Here is a 27249-nt window from a genome sequence, read left to right as displayed (position 1 = left end):
ATCTCCCTCCACTCGCGGGAGAACCAGGTACAACTGCCCAGGTGAATCCAATTCTTTCTGCCCGTCCGTCCACCTAAGGGGAGGAGGGTGGGTATAATCATAATTGTTCGGTAAGTATACAATAAAACTTCATTTTAAATAATGAAAATTTCATTTTTTATTGTAGTGTCTTACCGAACAATTATAGAGCTGATTACACAATTTATGGGAAGGTGGGAATTCCAGTGGGACCACTAGTATTTTTAAATGGTTACATTTATTGCAATACCAGTAAAACAAAAACTCAAGTGGTCTTGTTTTGTTAACCCTTACCTTGTTAAGAGAGCTATAAGGTCAGCAGACTGTTACTGCCTCTGGTCGGTGCTCTTCTTACTAATGTAGAGGAATTGGAATTTGACCAAAGTTAGCCTCTACAGGAGTGGAATCCTTCCGTAGTTCAAGCGAGTCAAGGCTGACTGACGGAGGATAGTAACAACAAAGATTGCCCTTGCCCTGGCTAAGACCAGAAATTCAATCATACAAAACATTTGTCACAACACAGATTTCACATATACCCAACCATTGTAAAATCTGACCTAACAGACTGGTGAGTATCCCAGGTACTCAGTACCCCCAGCTTCCCTTGAACTCGACAACCTATTCAAGGTGAAAAGTTAGCATAGAGGTGACGACCCCTGTGCCGTTTCTCCCAACACCATGCCAGAAACCGCCACCGGACCTAACGTTTTACAATTCTCGAAAACCGTTTCTATCTCTTTGAGATAATGACTCGCCAAAACAAAAACCGAATTCGATCTCCAGAACGTGCTCTGAAGAATCGAAGCTAAAGATAAATTCTTTCTGAATGCTAAAGAAGTTGCCACTGCTCTAACCTCGTGAGCTTTACTCTCAGAAGGAAGGAAAAGATTGTCGTTCTCGGACTTGCGAGTCGCACTTCCCATTGATAAGCCTCTTAATAAAGAAACGATATATAGCATTTTAGAAAGAAAAGGACGAGAGGGATTTTGAACCGACCGGGTCCAGAGCTTAGAAGATTGTCCTCTAATACCCTTAGTGGCAAACAGATACTGCTTAATAGCCCTGACTGGACATAAGAGCCTTTCCTCCTCCTCATGTCCAACCAAATCAGATAAGTTCCTTACCACAAAACTCCTCGGCCAAGGATTAGAAGGATTCTCATTTTTGGCTAGAAAGGTCAAAGAAACCGAAAATACAGCATTGCCTTGAGAGAAACCGACTCTTTTGTCTATAGCGTGCAATTCGCTGACACGCTTAGCAGAAGCTAGTGCAATAAGAAAAGAGTGCCTACTTAGTCAAGTTCCTGAGTGAAGCCGACTTCAAAGGCTCAAACGGTGGCCCCATGAGGAACTTAAGCACCACATCTAAGTTCCAAGCCACTGTATCTTGCGGGAGCTTAGTGGTTTCGAAAGACCTAATGAGGTCCTACAGATCTGATTGGAGGAAATATCCAAACCTCGATGTCGAAAAACCGAAGAGAGCATGGCTCTATATCCTCTGATCGTCGAAGGAGCCAGTTTCTTAGAGTTTCCTAAGAAATAGAAGAAAATCTGCTATTTCTGTTAAAGAGGTCGCAGAAGTAGAGACTTTAGCACTTCTACACCACTCTCTGAAGATTCTCCACTTCCCTTGATAGAGTTTGTTAGAAGACTCTCTCCTACAACGAGCGATAGCTTCTGCAGCTCTTCTTGAAAATCCTTTCGCTCTGACAAGATTCCGGACAGTCTGAACCCTGTCAGAGCTAGAGCGGACAAGTTTTGGTGGAACCTCTTGAAGTGAGGTTGTTTGAGAAGCCACTTCTCTGGAGGAAGAAGTCTGGGGAAGTCTACTAACAACTGGAGAAGGTCCGGAAACCACTCTTTCCTGGCCAAAGGGAGCGATTAACGTTAGCGTTTACCATTGCTGTGCGACAGAACTTGTTCAGCACCTCTCTTATTAGACCGACAACCGGAGGGAATGCATAAGCTTCCAGACCCGACCAATCCAACAGCATTGCGTCCACCGACCAAGCTAGAGGATCTGGGACTGGCGAACAAAAGAGAGGAAGACGGTTGTTCCTTGATGTCGCGAACAGGTCTATTGACGGTCGTCCCCAAAAGGCGCAAAGTTTCTGACAAAATCTTGTTGTACCAAAGTCCACTCCAGAGGTAACACTTGCTGTTGACGACTTAACTCGTCCGCCAGGACGTTCATCTTTCCCGGAACAATCTCGGGACTAGCTGAACCTTCGCTTCGTTTGACCACAGGAGGAGATCCTTGGCTACTTCGTACAGAGAGAAAGACTGAGTCCCCCCCTGTTTCCGCACGTACGAGAGAGCCGTGGAGTTGTCGGAATGCACTGCCACTACTCGACCTTCTACTAAGCTCCGAAACTGTCTGAGCCCCAAGAAATTGAAATTGCTAACAGTTCCTTTACATTTATGTGAACTTCTTCTCCTTCTCCGACCAAGCTCCTGAAGTCCGTTGATTTCCCAGTAGGGCTCCCCAACCTGTGTTCGATGCGTCGGAAAAGAACTGTAGGTTTCGGGAGGATGGGTCGTAATCTAACCCTTCTTCCAACCTTGCTCGAGAGAGCCACCACCTTAGGTCCTCTTTTATTTGATCTGTGACAGGAAAGGTAATTGAGTCTGGTTGTGTCTTCCTGCACCAAGAGGCTCTCAGGAAAAACTGCAGAGGTCTCATGTGCAGTCTTGCCCAACGTCACAAATTTCTCCACTGACGCAATTTGCCCAGGAGCCTCATCCACTGATTGGCAGAACTTACCTTTTTGTCCAAGAATCCTGAACTGTCTCAGACAGCTTGAACCCTCTTCGGGGACAGAAAAGCCCGAAAAACTTGAGCATTCAGAATCATCCCCAAATAAAGGATGCTCTGAGATGGAACCAACTGGGACTTCTGTTTGTTGACCAGAATTCCTAACTTTCTGGCAAGATCCAGAGTTGTTCCAAGGTCCTTCATGCACCGACTCTCTGATTCCGACCGGAGAAGCCAATCGTCCAGATAGAGGGAGATTCTTACTCCTAATATGTGCAGCCAGCTTCCTATCGGGGATAGAACCCTGGTGAAAACTTGAGGAGCGGTTGCTAGTCCGAAGCAAAGCGCCCGAAACTGAAACACCTTGCCTTCGAACATGAACCTCAGGTACTTCCGAGATTCGCGATGTATCGGAATGTGAAAATAAGCGTCTTGCATGTCCAGAGAGACCATCCAATCCCCCTGTCTGATGGACTCCAGAACCGACCCGAGTGGTCTCCATATGAAATTTTGTTTTCTGGACATGCAAGTTCAGGGCGCTCACATCCAAACCGGCCTCCAGCCCCCTGATGACTTGGGAACTACAAAAAGGCGATTGTAAAAGCCTGGAGGGAAAATCCCCTTCTATCTGTTCTATCGCTTCTTTGAGAACAAGCGCTTCCACTTCTGCGGCTAGCGCCAGAAATTTGTCTGAGCCCGCGGAGAGTATGCCTGGAATGGAATTGGCACAGGTGAGAGCGAGGGAGGTGAAACGAGAGGAATACGATAGCCGAACTTGAGTACTTGCACTACCCAGGCTTCTGCTCCTCTGTTTTCCCATTCCTCCCAAAACAGCGCCAGCCTGGCTCCCACTGGTGCATGAAGAACCGAGCTTTCATTTGGAAGGTTTGTTAACCTTGGCCGAGGCCTTAGACTGAGGTCGCAAATTCGACTTCGGCCGAAAGAAGCGCTTGGGTTTTTCTCCCTCGAAAAGGCGCTTGGGTCAGAGGAGAAACCGAAGGAACAGTCTCCACAGGAGCTTTAGGTCTCTTAGTAGACTGTGCCAGTAAATCCGAAGTAGATTTCTTATCTAGCGCAGACGAAATTGACAACACTACATCGTCTGGAAAGAGGTTATCTTTCACAAAAGGAGCAAACAAGAGAGCAGACTTCTGTTGGGACGTAACCCTTTTAGAAGCAAAGGAGCACCAAAGTTGCCTTTTCTTAAGTGTACCAAAGGCGATGAGTGAAGCTAACTCATCACATCCATCCCTAATGGATTTGTCCGCACAGGACAGAACACCAATCCAATCCTCCGCTAACTCCTGAGAAAGAGAAGGACAGTCTTCGATCTTGGCCGCTAAAGCGCCAATAGTCCAATCAAGGAAGCTAAAGACTTCCAAAAGTTTAAATTGATTCTTTACAACGTGGTCCAACTCAGGCGCTGTAAAGAAAACTTTCGCTGCGGCGAAAGCAGATCTTCTAGAGGAGTCGATTAAACTGGAGAAGTCTCCCTGGGAGGAGGCAGAAACTCCCAGAGAAGGAGCTTCCCCAGTTACATAAAACCTATACCTCTTACGAAGCAAACTTAGAGGGAGGGTAAGCAAAAAGAGCCTTCCCTAAGTCTCTTTTCATAGACATCCATTTCTCCGTCTCTTTCAACGAATGTCTAACCGCTTTAGATAGAACAGTTTTGGGAGGAGAGGGTCTGAAAGTTTTCCTCCTCATCAAAAAAGTCGAAGTTGGGAGCGCGGGCCGCTTCTCCAAAATAATCTGGATAAGATACCAGGAAAGAAATCTAAGGAGACGTGAATAACACGAGAGGTGATGTGAATCCTCCTCCTCTACTTCTTCTTCATTCTCCGATACCGCCGAAGAAGTAGACGGAACTACAACCGGATCTGAAGGTTTCGAACCACCCTTGGACTCATTCATCCAGTTGGTTAACATCTCTAACTGCTTGCGCAAAGGCGCCAGAGACGAATCAAAAACAGTTAACGTAGGCTTGGAAGAGCCTAAATGTTTTCAGCATGGAGGCGGAAAAACTACTTGCGCCTCGCTCGGAGCCGCCGAAATTCGAGGCGAAACAGGCGCATCAGGCGTAACAGACGAAAAAGCGCCTAAAGAAACACCCTTAGAACTGCTAGCTACAGCGCTAAAACCACAATCTCTACTAGTAGATGGAGCCGAAAAAGGCACAGATTGAGGCGACGAACGAGCCGCTAATGGTCGCGGCGCAACCCTACTCTCAGTCTCCTTATACCGCTTGACTGGAGGAGGCGAAGAATCGGCGCCTGAACGCCTCTTTAAGGGACGCGAAACGGGCGAATCTCGCCAAGAGCGCCGCGCGACCGGAGACGAATCGCTTGAATCATTCGAAAGGCGTTCTGACCGCAACACCTTTCCAACGCTTAACCGAGCCCTGTTGAGGCGCAACAGGCTCAACAAGAGAGGCGCCTGTCTGTGGGCAAATCCCGATCGACTCCCTTGGACTTCCGGTATGTCTTCTCCCCGGTGCGGGGGAGCTGGACAGTGACCTTTGTCTAGGAGGACGTGTCAGGACAGACAGACGCACCCTCAACTACACTCTTACCTGAAGCCGCTTTCTCCAAAAACGTCTTAACTGAATTACCAAGTTGCAAAACCGTATTCGCTAGTACCGAAAATTTCTGATCTAGCCTCGATTCCAGACTGGCAATGGTCGGTAAGGAAGAAACTACACGGGAAGCCGGAGAAGCGGGATTAGTAGGAGGAATAGGAGGTGTAGTTTGAAAGGAGACATAACAATTTGAGGAGAAACAGAAGGAACAGAAGCATCGCAAGACGAAGCGGAGCTAAGTCTACTTTCCCTAAGCGCTGCTTTTCTAATTCTGTCTTTAGCTAATTTCTCCGAGTATGAACTAAAAACTTCCATTGAGAATCAGTCCAATCACTACACTCGTTACATGTTCGATCTGCTGAACAAACCTGTCCCCTACATTAACACATTTATTGTGAGAATCATATTCTAACTTGGATAATCTAGTTTTACATCCTGAGATGCAAAACCTAACTCCCGACGGACTAGAATCCGACATGGCAACGCCTAAATAAAAAGCAAAATAACAACAACGCCAAAAAAGAGTACTTCACCAATTCCGAAGATCAATTTCACCAAGAAAAAAAAGCGAAGCACAAAGTCCATCCAACCGCACCGACCACCGATGTTCACGGACGCCGGCAGGAAAAGAATTGGATTCACCTGGGCAGTTGTACCTGGTTCTCCCGCGAGTGGAGGGAGATGACGTCATCACCACCAGTGTTGGCGACGCCGACGCGCTAAATTTGAATTTAGTATCCTGCCGCTCGTGGAAATCACGGCTCTATAATTGTTCGGTAAGACACTACAATAAAACTTCAAGTTGGAGTAGGAGAACGGGGTAGTCGAGACGATCAATTTATTTAAGCCAAGACCTTCACACCCGAAAGGGAGTGAATGCCTTCTTAACAGGGGGAGCTGTGACGTTTATAGATCGTTCGTCTACCCCGCAATTAACTAATTAATTAGATTTGGAAAACGGCAGCCATTTCTTTAGAATATCAGCTGATTTTTTAGTAACCGCGGGAAACCCAAAACCCGCCACTAGAGATAAGGAATTTTCCCCAGTTGGGGGAAAAGAGTTCTATCAGCTGTAGGGACGTATCTCTCAAAAGAGAAGGGTGTAGGCAGATTGGTACTTCTTAGACCTATACCTTAAGCTCTCTTTCCTGTGACCCTCTGCTGGCTGTATGCTTGTTTTCCAGGATTTTGCCTTTGATCGTGGGGGTTAAGCTGACCTCCAACCCCCAAGCAACCCAACTGAATTCTGTCTCAGTCGGCTGCGAGACGTGATCTCGGACAGAGGTCAAATTACCTGCCTTCCTTTAGGCCTACCCAGGGCGTGAGTGGCGCGCCGATGACCCAGGCCTCAGACAAAGGGGCCCCCATACTTTCCTACAAAGAGCCACATTTTCTTCAAAGGTCCACACTGAACACGACATCCAGGTACGTCTTGTGGAACAGCATATTGCCAGTCTCTCCCAACCAATTATCATTGTGATCCTCATTCTCCCAATTCAATTTCCAGCAACAAAAGGAATTCATCCCTTTGTTCCCTCTCACTGCCTCATGGCCGCATGCTTCCCCTTGTGTGATCGTCCCAGACCAATGGAGTCATTGCATACTTCAGTGAAACCTTAAAAGTTCCTTCTCCCCAGTATTAGAGAATTAATTAATCAAAGCAAGAAGTCATTTTTCCTTTTATCTCGTTTAATCTGGGATTCTTTTTCCAGATTCCATGAGTCACGTGCCGTCTCTCTGCCGCAAGTGTGCATTAACCCAAGTGAATGAAAATCAGCTTGACTTGAATGAGACTATAAGCCCCAACGTGGGGGCCAATATCATTTAACTTTTCTCCAGGCCAGCACGGGCCTTTTTGTAAATAAATAGTTTTAAAGTAACGAGCTGAGTTTTCTGGCGACCTTCCCTCTAAAGAAAGAAAAATCATAACTATCAGTTTACGGTAAGTTCAAGCAATTCCCTCTTGAAATCCCTCAATTGTTTCCGTTTACGTATCTAGTCTCTCACAAGGCCCTATATACGTAACAATATATATATATATATATATATACATATATATATATATATATATATATATATATATAATATATAGTATATATATATATATATATATATATATATCTATATATATATCTATATATATATATATATCTATATATATATATATCTATAACCTAAAACTTCAACCTATTTCACCAACTACCCAAATATATAAAGAAATATGTTTCCCTTACTTGCATAAGACCTCTTTGAGCAATTGAAGATAGTGACCCAAGGGTACCGCTTTGCTGTAACTTCACCAGTTCCATCAAACCCTCCGTTTTCACTAAATGCTGGCCTCTGCAAAATAACATTTCATTAGCAAAACTAGCATTAAACCATAATCACAATACCTAATGACATAATTTATAAACTGGCTGACATCCAATAATAGTTGAGCCAGTTAATCAGGGCAAGATAACAAATATAAATGGTATTTTTCTTTACAAAATAAAGTATCAATACTACATTACACCACAAAAGCAAATTAAAGTTAATTCCATTACCTTTCTTTACTATCCACCATGGTGACTAGGAGGTTAACTGTGTCTTCAACCAATCCTGGTTCAGCACTCCTCAATCTCAACGTCTGTTCCACAACTGACAGCAGATAATTTAGAGTCCATGCAGCTCCCTCAGAGTCACGACCAAACGCAGATATTAACGCTAAACTTAACTAAAAAATAAGGTATAAAAATTCTTTAGAGGGAGAGACAATTTATTCTCATTTCTAATCTAGTCTAAATTCTCATAGAGTTATTCCAAATTATGAAATTTAATATGCAGTAAACCTAAAGATAACACAACATACAATACACAAACAACACATTAGTACAAAAATATCAAAATTCCAGGACATGTTAAAGTAAACTTGCAGATAAGCAAGGTTCTTGATCATCATACCATTGCAGAGCAGTCCTAATCCAACACTAGCCAAGATTCAATTTCTTGTAAATGGAGACAATGAAATGAAAGCCAAATGTCTTTGACAAGCCCCAAACTTTACAGAAAACCAGAGTGCAGAATAGGGAGAAAAGAAAAAATCTGAAGGCAAATATTTAATGAGGGGATAGACCTGTCAATGTGGCCAATAAGAATAATTAAAAATGGGAGAAAACTAAAAAGATAAGTTACATTCCATGAAGTGACGTATCTTCCTATCAATAAGTCTGGAAACCTTAGAATACATGAAGATATTACAAAGATAAGGGGAAAAGGGAAAGTAAAAATCCATAAACTGACCATCTTTGGGACAGAGACCAATATAGGTGGAAGGTGAGCTGATGGGCATTGCTAACTCAGCAAGCAAACTGCAAAAACCTTTGCTAATATATTTTTTGACTCAAGTAAATGAACAGAGTACTACCAAATGAGAAAAGAATCATTTGATAACTAAATAACATGGCTTCTTATGCATAAAATAAAAAGAGCCATGATGACCTTGAATGCCAGTGACTATACCCTACTATCTAACAAAAGTTCTAGTCACAATTACCTGATATGCAACTGCTTAGGTTAACTGAAAATGATCCAGCACTAAAATGCCATTTTTCATACTGATTGGATCTGGAGTCAGACAACATAACAAGAAACTTATCTATTTCTGAAGTCTGAAGTATATTTCAGTTATATATAGTAAACAACATGGAAACACTCAACATTTGACTTAGTTCAACTTAAACCCTTCACTCCTGATGTAAGCTAAATTGCCGGTACTATTAACATGAATGCATCTAATTATGGAAGGATAACTCACCTCTGTATAGAAAGACTCATTTGGTAACAGATATGACAAACAGAATCTTCTTAAGAACCACATTAATGATGATGAAACTTCAGGACTAAGTAAATGGCCTAAATTTGCTTTTAATGCTTGTGATTCTGTTTCGCACAACCTCAGCACTGTGCTCATCATCCTGGAAAGAAAGCAGATCTGTTGTTCAAGGCATGAGACACAGAAATTACAAGAATTACATCACTTGTTGATGAAATGTATAAAAAGTTAAAAAAATTAAAGGGCACATACAAAAAAAATGTATCTCTTGAAAATTTTCCATAAGGAAAACTAAAAATGATTCCTCAACAATTAAAATGCTACCATAAAAGTTAATTCCCTGACCTTATGAGAGGGTCTGATGATGAACTGTTGGGTATGTCAGCTGGCATTTGAGCTGGTGCTGCTAATAATCTTAACGTAGCTTCTAAATTAACATTTGGCACAGCACTAATACTGTAGGACACCATTTCTGCTGGAATTAATGCAGTCTCCCCTTCATTGTCCATTGTCGTCACATGTCCTAGTGATAAAAACCAATTTTTATGAATACATTTCTTAAGGTTCTACACTGTGATACATTTAGCATCTTGACATTAATCACTAATGGAACAAGTACATTTCATACCTGCAATGAGTAACAGCCAATGAATATCTTCATACAACTGGTCCAACTGCGAATTTTCAGCAATGGTCAGGTTGTTACTAAGAATGTGTGTGAGCTGTGTGCGCATTCGACCAACTCTGTCCTCTAGGAGTTGCGTTAGCAATGGTACACTGTGTTCTGGAGCCTGACAATGAAAAATATTGATCTGAATATTAATATTTAATAACATAAAAAATTTTACTTCCGACATTTCTGAAACTTTACATCCATTCTCAAATATCCAAACCCTACAATTAAATTTACCATCCACATAATACACTATCATGGATCACTCCTGAAGTTTAACAATACATACTGCATATAGTATTAAAGGTTCTCAGCAGTCCCCCTTTGGTTACTAGATGCAAAGCTTTAATAGTTTTAATTTTTATCCAATCGCTCTATTCATTTCCCAAATCACTGACCCATTTCAGCCTATTCCTGTCCACTTTTCACTTACAAACAGATCAGTTGATGAGAATCTCACATGAACACATACATCAATGTACATAAAAACAAACTGATTTCAAATAAAGAATATCATAAAAGACTCACATTAAACTTGGTTCTAATTACTGGACTGACTTTTATGGGCTAAGAAACAAGACATTGTCTACAGGTGGCATAAAAAATCTAATAACCTAATGCTCTACAACCAAATCTTGTGCAACAAATATTCAATTCATAAATATAAATCTTGTGCAACAAAAATTTAATCCATAAATCCCTGAAGGTGTGTGCAATATACAGGCACCTTTTGCACCAAACTGCTGATGTTAAAGGTTTCTTTGGAATTGCAATGGTCCTTTCTTGGAAAGAAAACTGCTTAAAGCTAGTTGGGAGTCAAACTGCTGTGCAAAAGAATAAACTCAAGTGCGCCTCTTAACTTCCATTATCCAGACAATGGAAAAGAAGATGGGTACTGATCCAAGGGCAGCAACATGCTGCCATAGATAAAGTTATGATATTGTGATCGATGTCAAGGTTAACTTCCCCTTGGTTGCCTTATCATTCTTTTAAAAAAGGCACATTTGCTAGAGGATATGTGACCATTCTAAGATAGCAATAAAAGTATAACAGCAAATCATATTCCTCCGAGGTTTTGCACCGCCAGCTGGTTCAGCTGGTCAACATCAAGTGAAAAGGAGCTGATGTGTGCTTTGATATAACCTCCATTGCTGTCATTAGACAACAAGCCTACAAGGAACAGTCCTGAAGGCTGTCGAGGTTGCATGGCTACTGTTCAACTACATAAAATGAAGGCCAACCATACATCTTGGTTCCTTTTCCTGACATCTGAAGGTTTACACTAGTGATGTGTGGGAACTGTGAGAAAAACTAGTTAAAAGTTTTCTACTCAGAAGTCAGAAATTTTTCCTTCAAATTTTTTTGTAGCAATCCACTAGTTTATGGGATGCTAAAGTAATTTCACAAATTCATCTGGAAATCTACCAAAGAATTTTTAAGCTATAATGCTTCAAAATGTCTGAATTAAAAATTTAAACTGTTCACAAATTTTGTGAATGAAAGGACATTTTTCAAAGCATCTAGTTCTGGTAGTCAGAGGAGCAAAAACACAGGATCAAAGCAGTGTTGGGTTAACTGAATGGATACCAGTAAGAGTTGGTTTATATCAGGGATCTGCTTTAAGTCCATATCTTTTTGACCTAATTATGGATGCGCTATCTCAAGGAATAAGAGATCAGCCCCCCTGGTGTATGTTGTTTGCTGATGACATTATGTTATGCAGCACTGCAAGAGGGGTAGTGGAGTCAAAACTAAAGCAGTGGAGGAAGTTACTGGAAGATAGAGGATTAAAGCTCAGTAGAAAGAAGACTGAATACTTAAGTTTTAATAAAGATCAAGACTGAGATTAGTATGGAAGGGACAAGGTTGAACAGAATAGAAAAATAAAAGTACTATCTTGGTTCTACAGTAGCTGATATTGGAAATTTGAATGTAGTAATAACATAGAGTGCAAGCTGGATGGTAAACTTGGAGAAAGATGTCAGGTGTCTTGTGCAACCAAAGAATCAACATGAAGGTTAAAGGAATAATGTATAAGACAGTAGTGAGACAGCTTTGATGTATGGAGCAGAAACATGGCCGGTAAAGTAAGTGCAAGAGAAAATTGGATGCGGTAGCGATGAAAATGCTCAGGTGGATGTGTGGAGTACCAAAAAAGGACAGGATCAAGAATGAAAGAATAAGAGGAACTACTAAAGTCATAGTTCTGGCACAGCCCTTACAAGCACAATGCAGGTTCATAAAATGTTATGTACAGGTTCATAAAACCGTAAGTACATACAGTAAAATCCCTCCTAACCAGCACCCTTGGGACCAGGTTACCAATTATTTGAATTTGCGAGATGTATGAGTGAATTTCTTCTAAAATGCCATACATACATCATGAACTAATCATCTCGTCAGTTTTAGTATGCAACTTAACAGATATAACTACCACCAGCATCAATGTTTATACATAAGATATTTCCTTTATTTAATAACATAAGAAATTAGAGCTCTCAAACATTTACTCCTCTGAGAACTCTCCTGCTACTTGTCATTACCTCCTACTGCTTTGTGGACTATCCTGCTACTTCTGTGCCTGCTATTCTTTTGACAAACTGCTCCATCCCTATTCTCATGACAAGTCTGAACTATCTGAAACTCTGAGAGTTCCATTCTTAATAAAACAAATAATTCTCACCTGCCTCCCACAGAGACCAATTAGCACCATTTGATCCTTGAAGGCTACACGATCTTGCTGAACAGTTTCCGGGATTTCATCAGCATCAATCTATAATAAACAATAAAAAATTAATTATTTTTCATGGAAAATTTCATGGTTCACAGAATATACACCATTCCTTTAATCCAGCATAATACTGTAGAATCTAAAGATGCAAACATGGAATATTAATTGTTTCACATAAGAAATAATATTCCAGGCAAGCAGTCTAACTACCAGTGTGCTCTTGCTGCAATTTTCCACGATTTTAAGTAATAAAACCTTTGGGGAAGAGAGGCTTGTCACTGACACTGAATTTTTTTTATTTATTAATATTTTCATCATACATTCAAAATGACAAAATTACAAAAATGACAAATTTTCTACAACAATATGACAAATTTTTAACAAATATGACAAATTTGTAACTAACTTGTATTTTTCATAACTAACAAACCTGAGGTCTTAACATTAGGATTTACTAGCGCCAAGGTGGAAACCGGTAGAATTAAAATTAAACTTGTGAGATCCAGGGACTATTGGCATCTATACCAGGTCACGGGGCATGTATTACCCAGAATGCCCTTGGCGTCCCGTGACCCACCAGTTATCTTTCTACCGCCTTTAAGATATGACGTGTTTACTGTCTATCTGTTTTAAAGCCGGTTTTAGTTGCCTGTTTTTATCCATTTCACTTTCATTTTTCTTGTTAATTTTCTTTCTCTGAGTGTGCTCAGTGTGGGTGTGATCTGTAAGAGTGTATAAGTGGCGAGATGGAGATTTTTGCTTCACCATCGAGATCTTCTTCCGTTTCGAAGAGAAGACAAAGGAAATGCCCTGGAGTCAATGGCTTTCCGTGTTCAAGATTCCTAACTTCGGTGTCGACGGAGCCTCATCCAACGTGTAGTAGGTGCAGAGAAAATTTATGTACAATTACTATTCCTTGTTCTGTTTGTCGCGGTTGGTCGGTGGAACAGTGGAGGAAGTTTTATGAGAAAGGCCAGTACAAAAGAAAGGAAATGACGCCATCTTTGGATGATCAAGCGTTGGCAGCTTCTTTTGTATCGGCAATAAACCAGACTGCTCCACATGTTTCGCCACCTGCTTTTGATTTGTCCCATACCCCTTCGGTTTCTCCTAGCGATTCGTTATTGGAAACTCCAGGAGGGGTTTTGGGTAATTTTATGCATAATATTTACGTTCCGTTGTTCTCAGCAGGGAGGGGGGGAGCATCGCCATCTTGTTCCAGGTGCTGGCTCCAGACGACGCGCACAGGAGGGAAGGTACGTGGGCAGCGCTAGGCCTACCAACCTTGGCGTCGTCTCCTTTCTTTTGTACTGGCCTTTCTCGTAAAACTTCCTCCACTGTTCCACTGACCAACCGTGACAAACAGAACGATTAGTAATCGTACATACATTTTCTCTGCACCTACTACATGTTGGATGAGGATCCGTCGACACCGAAGTTAAGAATCTTGAACACGGAAAACCATTGACTCCAGGGCATTTCCTTTGTCTTCTCTTCAAAACGGAAGAAGATCTCGATGGTGAAGCAAAAATCTCCATCTCACCAATTATACACTCTTACAGATCACGCCCACACTGAGCACACTCAGAGAAAGAAAATTAACAAGAAAAATGAAAGTGAAATGGATAAAAACGGGCAACTAAAACAGGCTTTAAAACAGATAAGACAGTTAACACATCCTATCTTAAAGGCGGTAGAAAGATAACTAGTGGGTCACGGGACGCCAAGGGCATTCTGGGTAATACATGCCCTGTGACCTGGTATAGAGGCCAATAGTCCCTAGATCTCACAAGTTTAATTTTAATTCTACCGGTTTCCACCTTGGCGCTAGTAAATCCTAATGTTAACATCGAAGGTTTTTGTGTATGAACAATTGTATTTTTCATAACTAACAAACCTGAGGTCTTAACAATAAGACCATTTTTCTAGCACCTGGCTGGATCCAGTTAAAAATCGGAGATGAAAAAGTAAGGAATCTTGTGAGATCTGGCAACATGTGCATATATCTGGTGAAAACTGGTCAAAGACCACACACCCACATTATCCTATTTAGTTTTTCCCAACCCAGGATGTCATAAGAAGACAGGGGCAGCTAGAGGTCAGCAGTAAAACATAAGACTTCAGGTTTGTAGCTATGATAAATACAAATTGTCTTAGAAAATTTGTCATTTGTTCATACACGAACAAACCTTCAGTCTTCACAATGGGATAGAATTAAACTTGGTGGGAGGTACAGACATCCTAAACTGGCTGGGGGCCTACCCACCAGTCCAACTCCAAAAGAAATATCTACAGAAAAGGGACTGATGCCTGTGAGAAGCTAGATAAACTGATATCCAACAACTCAGCCACTGGGTTACATACAATGATATATGGGAAGATTCATTGCAGTAGGGAACTAAAGAGAAACTCTGACTGTCTGATAACAAATAAATGCATCAGGGTTCGTTGTTACTCCTCACTCCCCCTTGCTAGAGAGCGGAGTACACGCTACTGAATAGAGGGTTTGACTATTTGAACACAAAGCAACCAAATTATCAGTATGACTACCTTACTCACCTGTTTCAGACCAGTCCACCATATGAAATGTCTATTCCTCAACCTACCCATAGGAAGAAGGAAAGGAACAAGAGAAAGAAAGAGACCAGTCAACTCACTCATTCTCTCTTCCACACAATCATCCTCGGTAAGATACAAACGTGCCTGGTTAAGGGCAACGATGAATTACACAATCTGTTGGACAGCCACCACAGGACCTCAGGAAAAAAGTGTCCACAGATCTGTGGGCAACATCTCAAGGTAGAAAGAGGTGAACATGGACTGGTGTAACCAAGTAGCAGTGATCAAAACTCTATGAAGAGCCAAATTCTTCTTGAAAGCCAGAGAGGGACCAATACCCCTGACATCACGTGCTCTAGCCTGCACAGACGTGGCGGCAAAATCATCAAGAGTCAAATACACCTATTTGATAGCTTCATGTAACCAAAAAGAGATTGTATTTTTGGACGCCTCTTTCTTCGTGCACCCCATGCTAACAAAAAGCCTACGACAACCTGGCCTAAGAAGTCGTGTCCTCTTAAAATAGCAATGAGAGCCCTGACAGGACACAGCAAGAGCTCTTGAGAATCACTGCCCACAAAGTCATCCAGAGATGGAAGGGAAAAGGAGGCAAACCTGTCATCCTGCACCGAGGGATTCTGGGTCTTAGCCACGAAATCCGGATCAAATTCATACACTGACCCCAAACTCCTGGTGTGCTTCACATCATAGCTCAGGCCATGAAGCTCCCCCACTCTCTTTGAAGAAGCCAAGGACAAGGAGGAAAACCGTTTTGAGTGTCAAGTTCCTGTCTGATGAACGATGAAAGGCTCAGAAGGCGCTTTAGTGACACTTCTCAGGACCAAGGAAACATCCCACATTAGAAGCTTGAGCTCCCTTCGAGAAAACGACTGCTCAAACCCCTTAAAAAGCAGCAAGGAGAGTTCCCAGGATGAGAAGTTGATACCTCTAAGATGTAACACTAAACTCAGGGCTGGCATGTAGCCTCTAATGGCAGAAGCAGACAAGCCTTTCTCATCCCTGAGGAAGACCAAAAAGTCTGCTGTGTGCTGAATAGAGGTTCTGAGTGGAGAAAAACCCCGTTTACAACACCAACTACAGTAGATTGCCCTTTTATCTTGGTAAACGGCAGAGGTAGATTTCCTGAGATTGCTGGACATATGTCCTGCTGTCTTCTGAGAAAAGTCTCTTGCTCGGAGGAGATACTTGATAACCTCCAACCGTGAAGAAACAGGGATTCTAATGACTGGTGGAATCTTTCTACATGTGGCTGACAAAAAAGATGCTGCCATGTGGGAAATCTCCCTTGGCACCTCCGACAACAGCAGCAGATCCGGAAACCATCCCGCCTGCGGCCACAAAGGAGCTACCAATGTCATTCTGAGACTGCAAACTCATCATCCTGTTCAGGACTTGGCGGATCCAACAAAACAGAGGGAAGGTATACACCTCCCGGTTGTCCCAGGGATGTTGGAATGCGTCCTCCGCTAACGCCAGAGGATCCGGAACCACCAAACAGAACACCTCTAGTTTCCTAGCAAACTGGGTCATAAAGAGGTCTAGCATAGGTCTCCCCCAAACCTGGAAGAGCCTGTCTGCCACGGCCTGATGAAGAGACCATTCTGTGCCTAGGACCTGATCCTGACGACTGAGCTTGTCCACAACCACATTCCTTTTGCCTGAGAGCTCCACCAAATTGCTGACCTTGGATGTCAAGGCGTGAAGTTGACATGGAACCAGTCCCCCCCTCTTACTTGTTCATATAAGCGACCACCCTGGTGTTGTTCGACATGAGAACAAACAGAATGTATCTCTACTTTCTCCCAAAATTCCTTCAGACCCAGAAAGGCTGCCTTTAACTTGAAGACGTTTATATGCTGCTGTCAGTCCTCCAAACTCCAAATGCCCAAAGTAATGAGGCCACCTAAATGAGCACCCCAACCTGCAAGGGAAGCATCTGAAAACAGAAGGTAGTCCAGCGGAAGAGAAAGCAGAGGAACACCCTTCAAGAGATTCTGATCATCCAACCATCAACAAAGATCTACTCTCACTTCTAGAGACAGAGGTACCCTTATCAGGGGTGAGTTCCCCCCGGGAAACCAAAAGTCTTTCAATCTCCATTGCAGAGACCGAAGATGAAGTCGCCCATGAGAGACCAGCTTCTCCAGAAAAGACAAAATCCCTGAAGAATCTGCCAATGATGAGCTGACTGATCCGGTTGCGACAGGAAGTCGAGCACCACTACTCACAACTTCTCCAGCCTCTGATCAGACGGGAAAATCCTCGAGACTGCCGTATCAATGACCATGCCTAGAAAGAGATTCCTTTGACTAGGTACAAGATTTGACTTCTCTAGGTTCACCAAGATGCCGAGTACCAGACACAACACCGAAGCAGGCAATCTCTGTCCTGCAGCAGCTTCTCCATGGAACCCGCTAAGACCAACCAGTTGTCGAGGTGCCTCAGCAAACAAATCCCTTGAGCATGAGTCCAAGTTGAGACAAGAGAGAAGACTCTTGTGAACACCTGAGGGGCCGTGGTCAACCCAAAGCACAGGCCTTTGAACTCGAAAACCTTGTCTCCGAGAGAGAAGCGAAGGAACTTCCTGGACGACGGATGAATAGGGATCTGGAAGTACGCGTCCTTTAGATCTATCGACAGCATGAAGTCGTTTTCCCTCACAGCTGCCAACACCAATTGCGGGGTCCCCATCTTGAACCTCATCTTCAAGACGAAATGATTCAAGGTGGATAGGCCAATCACAGGTCTCCATCCCCCTGACGCCTTGGGCACCAAGAAGATGTGACTGTAAAACCCCAGAGACGGATACACCACTTCCTCTATTGCACCTTTGTCCAGCATTTTTCGCACTTCCTCCCGGAGAGCTAAGAACTTCAGAAAATCTGGGGGATACACTCGCCTGAGCAGAGGTCTGTTCGAGAGCGGGGGAGAGAAGTCCAACGGTAGTAGATACCCCACCTGAAAGACATCTACTACCCACTTCGGCCCACAGGCAACCCCACCTGTGGCAAAGGAGAGGGAGAGGCGCCCAACCTGTCGACGATGCCCTTATTTCTACCCCTGGAGCCCCTTCTTGACCTGTAAGAATGGGACCAAAAGGGACGTTGGTCCTCTGACTTAGGCTGAGACAAATGAGAGGGCCCCACTGAAACTGAACTCCTAGATGGCTGACCAGGCAACGATCTCTGCACTTGCTGCTGAACAGGAGGAGGAGGAGAGGCAGGATGTCTCTGAAAACGAGACTCCAACTTGGACACAGCCTGGTGCACCAACCTGTCCTTCGTGTCAGCTCGCTGTTGGTCTATCGCATCCTCCAGCTCAGTCCGAGGATAAAGGAACTGAGTTTCCAATAGATCCTCATTCCTGAGCGTCAACAAGGACTCAGGGTCAACCGATCTTGCCATCCTGGACATTGCTGCGTCCCTTCTGATCAGAAGATTAGCCCACAAATTGACACATGCAAGATACAAGAATGCCTTGCCCCCAGACTGCAACAAACTGGTGTAAGAGAAGAAGCACTCACCAACCCTTCTGGAGACCTGTCAGACGCAATCTTGGCAATGGCTGTCAACCACAAGTCTAACCATGACACTGTCTGGAACATGAAGGCTGCCGTAGACTCCAAAGCCGAGGCATCCTGCGGAGACAATGATGGTGCCACCGACCTCACCTGCTCCAAGTCAACCCTGGCTTGAGACATATATCTGGGTTAAGATGACAAGGCAACGAGCAGAGTTCGTAGCTGAAGCGCGACAAACAAACATGTGATGGAGAAGCATCTTGAACTCACGACGCAGAGCGAGAATTCCTCAGAGTCGAACCCCAAACAGCATCAATGGGAGGGGGAGGCGAACACACTGGCTGCACTACTTCTGCATTCACAACTTTCTGGAGCAGAAGCAGCAGAAAAATCAGCAACATACACACGTACGTGCGAGGTTGCAACACACTCATGTCTCAAAGACGACGACAACGCAGCCACAGCAGATTGCACAAAGGATGAAACACTAACACTCTCGGAAACACAGACGTGGAGCTCCTCACTCGTCAATGAAGAAAAGGCAAAGTCCTTAACCCTCCAACGCTTGATACGCCGACGCAGCGGAGATGGGGGTGATGGAGGAGAGGATGATAGCACTGATTCCATACACATCCTCTTGGCAGGAGGGGGGGGAGGCAACGCAACACACTTACTCACAGCCTTCTCAGCCGACAAGGCAGGAAACCTATCTTCCAAAACAGAGTCCAATCTCTAATGAACCGCCTGACATAAAGCCTCAGACAAATCCGCAAGAGAGGATGCAGATGACACAAAGTTAGAGGATACGTTTTGGATGGCAGCGATGACGTCAAGGGAGCAAACAATGACGGCACAGAGGAGTGAGGCAGCACAGCAGCCCCAACCGACGACGCCGACATAGTAACGACTGGGAGTGACGTTATCGATGGAAGTGACGTAACCGATAAGAGCTGGGAGTGATGTCACCAGCAGTGCTGAGAGAGACATCACAGCCTCACTCGCGGAGCAATACAAACTGGTTGACCTTGGGCACCAACATAGAGAAGACCATGGGGAGGAGGAAGAGCTGGGGAGGTGAGCATCCATGAAATGCTTCAGGAAACCCTCCAAGGAGGGTGAACCCCGTAGCCCTTGCGGGAAGCAAATTAACTTCTGAGGATGAGGGGGCAACATTTCACATTAAATCAGCCTGAGGGCCTCCCGATACTTCCAACGATGAATCGACGGAAGAAAAGGAAGGAGACACAGGGACAACAACTCTAGCAAACATCAGCACACCTACTGCATGTAGAGTGTGGGTCTGTAGCTGAAGCAGCCAGGAAATGATAGCACAGGAAACCTTGAGTTCCCAGGAACATACGTATGTTGGTGAGGCCGAGATGAAGCAGAGGAAGCCATTTTAACACAAGCACAAAAGACTAAACTTCGATAGTGTGGGTGCTCGGTCTTTGACGAGTTTTCACCCGATATACACGCGAATTGCCAGATCTCGCAAGATTCCTTGCTTTTTCAACTCCAATTTTTAACCAGATCCAGCTGGGCTCTAGAAAAATGATCCTATTATTAAGATCGAAGGTTTGTTCGCGCATGAACAACCAGCTAATTAGATGAACAGAAATGATCCTCCAAATCTGCTGAGGTTGGGTGCCAGCCCAGAAAAATTAAAATATCTGAATAGATCTTGGCAACAATGGGGTCTATTTCCCCTTCTGTACCATTCCTCATCACTTTTGCAATTTCACTTGGATGTACCTGAAATGGTCAGGTAACTAATAAAACAGTAGAAATTTAAAATCATTGAGTTCAAATTTTTACTCTGCCCCTGGTTTACTTCTGAAGTGGGCAGATGATCCAGCATTATTCAATTAAAAATGAAAAAAAAAATAAAAAAAAGTTGAGAAAGTAATTACATTGGTACCTAGAATTGTACTGTACATGGAAAAAGAAAGACTCACAGGTCTCCGTGATCCATCAGGCGGCGCAAGATGACATTTTAAATATGTGTCGAAGATTAAAGTTGCACTCTGCTTTATCTGTGCACTATTGCAATTACTACTTTCTTGCAGTATACAAGCCCATGACTGCAACATTTGTTCAAATGCTTCCATGTAAAGCTGGTCTTCATGATCCAACTGCAAAAAAGGAAATTTTCAATTTACTACTGTTTAGACCTGTAACTATTAATGAGAAGCATTTACTGATAGATAGATAGATAGATAGATAGATAGATAGATAGATAGATAGATAGATATACATAAATAACAATTTAAACATGCTTTACTACTGTTTAGACCTGTAAACTATTAATGAGAAGCATTTACTGATAGATAGATAGATATATAGATAGATATACATAAAAAACAATTTAAACATGTATAATAACAAAACCTATTCATCCATTTATTGTTTCACAATATCAAGATGAAAAAGTAGTTTTAAAGATTATTATAAAGTTTTACATGCTTTCCACCTCATATTTCCCATAGCCTTTGACTATTTGACAATTTAGTAATACATCAAAATATTCCAGAATTTAAAATGTGTTCATTCATGCCCAGTAGTTCCGATTAAAATATTTTTCTCTCAAATTTTGTTTATGGTTGAATTTGAGGGCACAATGAAGTTTAGGGGAGTTTCACCTATGTTGCCGATGCACAATAATTTATGGTCATTAGAAGCTTGAACATTGTTTTCTCAGCTTCAGCTACATTTTACAGTTTAAATTTAGAAGTATATTTCCTTGCCAATCTTTTCTCCATCACAAATAAGGGTATAAAGTATTGTAATGTAAACATATATCTATTCTATTCTACCTAAAGTCAACTGTAATAAACATACGGTAATTATCTATCGTACAATGGTTGAAATGCAAGCAAATCAGCTTTTGTTATCTGATTTAGTTGTTCATACCAAAATGTCTGTTTTTCATTCGGTTGTTTATGGTTGTATGTGTGTACACAAGTACAGCATTACTAATTATACTTTTATCTTTCATTCAGTTGTTTATGGTTGTATGTGTGTACACAAGTACAGCATTACTAATGATACTTTTATCATTCTCTTTTACTTTTTTAACTTACTTAAATAGAGGATAGGATAAAGCGATGGAGGCAAAGAGGTTAGTCTAATGTACGATAATCATCAAACATAATTATCATTCACATGACTGAATTGTTCTATAGTTGTATGTAATCCAAATTTGTGTTATTTAACCAAAATGATATTGAATTTTTAATGAAAAATTAAGCATTATATTATCATAAATGTTATTATTATCGTAATTAAACTACCAAAATTTCTGAAAGGTTACCGAAAGATAAGTGTTTCTGTGAGCGCAACCTTAACTTGATGTTTACATTTTCTCAGCTGGGCTCCCATGAATAAAAGCAGACTTCATTGATATGGAATTTTTTCTCACACATGCCAATAATTTTACAACCAGCCTGAGAACAGCTGTTGTTAGGCTCAGAGGTCTGGATAAACTAATCCTTTATAATAATCATAACTATATCATCAGTTTACATCAATGTGAGTCTTCTCAAGTATGTCAGTAGTTATAACATCGAGGCCTACCTATAAATATCATTTAAGAATTCAAGGTTTGATTCTTAGAATAGTAGTTTAAGACGACCCCCAATTTTTAGCCAATGTATAGCCTAAAAACAAAGTAAGCTTGCATTGAAAGTGTTATCGGAATTAAAAAACTACTGCATTGCATCTTTCATCCATTTATTACTTCAGAACAACTTTAGATTCGGTTTAGCTAGCCATACATTAGGTTATAAATCTGAGTAACTTAGCGTAACCTCACAGCTCTCACGTGGGTTTCCTCCATAAATATGTACAACAAATAGTGAGGTGTTAACTTTACTCTTAAACACAACAAAATATTTCATGTCAGTATAAACTTCTATATTAAAAGAACAGTGTACAGTAAGAGCTTACCATTTCTTCCAGAGCTGCACCCTGAGCAAATTTACAGGTAAGGGCAGTCAGATTTTCAACCAGTTGATGTAACATTTCTTCTGGGAGCGCAACCAAAACTGAAGGCGGAAAGAACAGCAGCAACTTGCGGAATATATTGCTGATGCCTAAAGCTTCAACTTCTGTGATCTGAGCACTATAGAAAAATATTTTAATTGAATAACCTTTTCATTGCAATACAATATCTACTCTACACTTTCACTTTAGGAGTAGTTTGCACTACATTAGAAACATCATTATAATGAACAAAAACTAAATTCATGTTGAACTGAAGGTACAAGAAGCATATAATATTAAGATTAACAAAAAATCTATTCTATTCATGATTCTTTTAGTTGCTAGTTATAACTATTATCTGGTACATTTCATATACGACTCACCTGCTGAGAGTGAATATCTAGTCCATCTAAGAACAGGTGCATCAACATTACAATTACATAATACATAATCATCTCAACACCCTTTATGGGAGGAAAGAAGCACTGCTTGAAAGTTATTCACGAGAGGGAATTCACAGCAAAGCGTGTTATTTCAAAAATACCACATGGTGTGTCCAAGTCCAAACACAATCACTTCAAAAATTAGAAAAAAATCAAAACCACAAACCTGATGACCTAACAACACTCCAAACACACATTCATGAAAAAATTACGTCACTCACACTAAATTAGCCCAGAAAAAAAAGGAACTGGTAATCAGCGTAACTAAACTTGCCTGACATAGCACCCTCTGTAAGAAAAAATAAATCCCACTGACTCACAAGTCCTAGAATTGTATTATAATCAAAGCTGCTACCAAAAGCTTTAATAAACAACCAATGATATTCTATAGTACCATACAAAACAATAAATCTGAACTAAATAAATATAGTTACAGAAATTACTGCAATACAGTATTACTTTTACAAGAATAAAACTTACCTGGAGAGCAAAGAGAAGAGGCACTCAAGATACTGTGTGAGATACTTAATGCGAACCTGACGATTTATAAGCACTGCACCATTTAAAGAAGCCAATTGGACTAGGCAATTTAATGCATGATGTCCAAGCTCCCAATCCTCTCTTACGCGCCAATATAACTGTAATACAATCACTCATAAAATTACATGAACACTGTAGCTGTATTTCATAAAATATCAATGCACTTTCTTATTATATTTTAAAATTGAATCACAAATTATAAATATTATATTTGCTCCAAGTATGAACACAGCTGTATAAATACAGGAAGCTCTAAAGAAATTTAACATGCTATTCTCACCTTAAAAAATAATTGTACAATACTTGGATCAAGGAATGTTTCCCTCCATTGCTGTCCTGGCCTAAGGGATGGGTTCTGATCTTGTTCAAAAACACTCATTAAACGTTTAGGCAGTGAGCAAAAGTTAAGGAAATATTCAAGTGCATCACATTTCCTTTCATAAATGCATATATGATTACCAAAGACTATATCATCTAACTTTTCTTTCGCAAGAACTCTGAGCTTCTCATTCACAACTGCAAAAATAAAGCAATCAGAAAATTTTAAATATTAAAATCCAAATAATTATTTTGTGAAATACTGATTCTTCTAAAAATCTCATCAAAGTTTGTCCAATAGTTTCCAATAAGTGATGTACTTAAGGAATTATTTAGACAACCAAACAAATAAAATCAAGCCTTTGGCAGAAGCAATGACGAAAATTAAAAGCATTTATCTTTATACTGTATGCATTCAAACAAAGTGCCATATTCTTTAAAATTTTAAAACGAGCATACTGAATGTCATTTCCCTGAAGAAAAAACTGTAAGATATAAACTAATCTCTATCAGATTTGGAAATATATCTATCTCTCACATTTAGCTTTACAAATATCAAGCCCAGTAAACGTGTAAGGTAAAATCAGTAGAAGCCTATTTACAAGAATGCATCCTCCCTTCTCTTGTACTTAACACAGGAAAAATTTATCACTAAACATTAGTATGCCAACTTTACCTCACACCAGGTAACAATAATGAAGGCTAATAACTATGAAAAGCTAGGCCTTACTGTAAAACTTATACATTTATTGATGAGCCTTAACTTTTAAAAAGTAAGGTATTTTTTAATGTTCAACATTTACACACAAAAATGCTAAACCTCCTCAATTAATCAATGCTAGAACAAAAAGTCAAGTCTGTCTCTCTCTGAATACTTTTGTCAAAGAATGATCATTTTCTGGCACCATATGAGTTGAAACAGTGTAGAAACCTTATAGTTCAAGCTAAAAAAGGATATAGTGTAGCGATATAAATGACCAGGTAAGCGTAGTTTCAGCAATCAGCAAGAGCTTCATCAACAAAGCTGACAATTCTTCATTCAGCTTCCCTTCTACTTTTACTACTTCTCCCAGTAGGTTCACCATAAAATGGAAGATACGACGCAAATCTGTCCCCTGTTATTGGAGAAATTATGAAATCACTAGTAACTTACAAAGTATTGAAAATTATGAAAGAAAACAAAATGCTTTCAGCATGATTAAAGATAAAGAATACTAGTTTAAGTATTTAATATGGTATGAAATGTATCTTGATGGCTTCATGTGGTTCTTTAAAGCTCAAAAATCTTAAAAATAGTCTTCCATAAGTCAGCTTTTATGCCCAGCTAACTACCAAAAGATGAAATAGAAGGATTTTACAAATCCAGAAACTGCTAAATAGCTGAAGCTTTTTTACATTATAGCCATGTTAAATTGAATGCAAAGTACTATATGAAGTTCCAATTTTATTGGTAAAGAAACACCACTAATATTTTCCCTTCCACAGACAACCGAGTATAGTCTTTCAATTACATTTGTTTAAATCCAACATAGCACTTCCCTATTCTGAGAAAGTAGAGGTACAGTTACAGTACTGCAATATGTCAAAGCAAATTAACAACAAAAATCAATTCAGCAACTATTACAAGAAAAGATATACCTCTTCCATCTACATGTATTAATAATTACCAAAAATACCTAGGCTTCTTCCATTTACATGCATTAATAATTACTGAAAATACCTCGAACAAATTCAAACAATTGACAGGAGAGCAAAAATTTACATCTTATAATACAAATCTAATACTATACCTCAAACTGTTTTTTTGCTTTGAAGTGAGTTTCCCATGTCAAACCAACATCAGTGGATTTTACTGTCACAGCATATTCCTGCATGAGGGCACTTAAAATACTGCAACCAATCATACGCTGAAAAAAAGGCAGTAAGTACAGTATTAAGAATCAGTGCTTTGCAAAGTATACCTTAAAATAATTATTTTTTTTGGTACAGGGCTCCAAGCCACACTTCCACAATGGGGGCTTGCATCTGGTCAGATATGCGTATCAGGGCTCTAAAGAGCCTTTCTCATAGAAAAGTGCCAATTCCCATGTTTTTAAACCCTCCTATTGGGGATGCAAGTCCTATAATACAGATAACAATGATAATAATCAATCAACCTGAAATGGTAATGAAAACTCCCAGCGTGAGTTTATGGTTGATAAAAATTTGGATATCAACAATACCGAATTCATGAAAAGCAAGCCATACCATAGTGTTATCACCGGCAGACACAAGTTGTTCCACTTCAGTTAGAAGTCTTCCTCTATCCTCCCCCTGATCTTCTACACTGCCTCTTTTTACCATTATGCCAACAACCTGAAACAAATATATAAAAATTAAATTGTAAATAGTTCAAAAAAGGCAAGTGTACAACATAATGAACCCTCTTTTTTGCCTCATTTTTACAGTTATTTATTTTATTTATTACCTAAGAGATAAATCCCATAAAGTAAAAAAAAAAAAAAAATTTCATAATGGTTGACAGCATCATTTATTCTCTGCTGTTTATTACTGTATGACAAGAAAAAATCCAATTAGAAGTTAGACTCACAGCCATTAAATATAAGCCAGGAAATTGGGCACTCTTCCCCACCGTTACTTATATGCACTCTATTTAGCCTACTTTACACATACGATCTTATTATAGCTGCATACCTGTTCATAAATAGCCTTATTCCATGCAAAGGTTCTCCAGTTGCAACAACTGGAACAAATCTTAAAAAACAGAGGACCTCACTATGTATTCGACGATGCTCCACTTTTAAACAACACCATTCTTCCATGCAACTCCACTGTGTATTGACATCTCAAGCTACTCTTCCAAAATCAGTATTTTTTGGCATTTTGTGTAATGTGCCATACAGTTCTTCTTAACGATTGTTACATTCTTGGGTATTTTTTTAAATAGGTTTTGTTTGCCTTTTGGCCTGTGGCATCATTCACAGCCATAAGGCTACTGCAGGTGACTTAAATTTTTTCAGTAAATAACAATGGTCTTTAAAAGTTATTTGTTTTTGGATTATGTCATAGACTATTATCTCTCCCCCCCCCCCCTTTTTTTTTTCTTTATTTCAGCAAACATACCTAATTCTAGCACAAACCACTGTATATTACAAGGTAATCTTAGTAAGTTTAGAAATGTAAAATCTCCAGATTATCTTTCTCTTTCCTTAAGAGGTAACTTCAAACAATGAAAGCATCTGTTTGTGTCTGAGAGAGAGAGAGAGAGAGAGAGAGAGAGAGAGAGAGAGAGAGAGAGA

The 27249-nt window shown here is 40.7% G+C and overlaps 1 protein-coding gene across 1 annotated transcript in view; it reads right to left on the bottom strand.

Moving 5' to 3' along the window:
• LOC135217198 (exportin-4-like) overlaps window positions 1-27249 on the bottom strand; it is a 114327-nt gene that overhangs the window by 78864 nt on the left and 8214 nt on the right. The window contains exons 4-16 of the mRNA XM_064252926.1: window positions 26198-26305; window positions 25741-25857; window positions 24909-25065; window positions 23913-24025; window positions 23573-23730; window positions 22614-22788; window positions 20624-20800; window positions 12521-12610; window positions 9793-9955; window positions 9510-9687; window positions 9147-9306; window positions 7897-8066; window positions 7585-7690 (exon numbers count right to left, since the gene is read on the bottom strand). Coding sequence (XP_064108996.1) covers window positions 7585-7690; window positions 7897-8066; window positions 9147-9306; window positions 9510-9687; window positions 9793-9955; window positions 12521-12610; window positions 20624-20800; window positions 22614-22788; window positions 23573-23730; window positions 23913-24025; window positions 24909-25065; window positions 25741-25857; window positions 26198-26305 — 1872 coding nt within the window. The remainder of the gene's footprint in view (window positions 1-7584; window positions 7691-7896; window positions 8067-9146; window positions 9307-9509; window positions 9688-9792; window positions 9956-12520; window positions 12611-20623; window positions 20801-22613; window positions 22789-23572; window positions 23731-23912; window positions 24026-24908; window positions 25066-25740; window positions 25858-26197; window positions 26306-27249) is intronic.

This window comes from Macrobrachium nipponense, chromosome 7 (genome assembly GCF_015104395.2).
Source record: "Macrobrachium nipponense isolate FS-2020 chromosome 7, ASM1510439v2, whole genome shotgun sequence".
Classification (NCBI taxonomy): domain Eukaryota; kingdom Metazoa; phylum Arthropoda; class Malacostraca; order Decapoda; family Palaemonidae; genus Macrobrachium; species Macrobrachium nipponense.
Note: the sequence above shows the minus strand (reverse complement) of the source record. Positions and strands in the feature narration are given on the sequence as shown.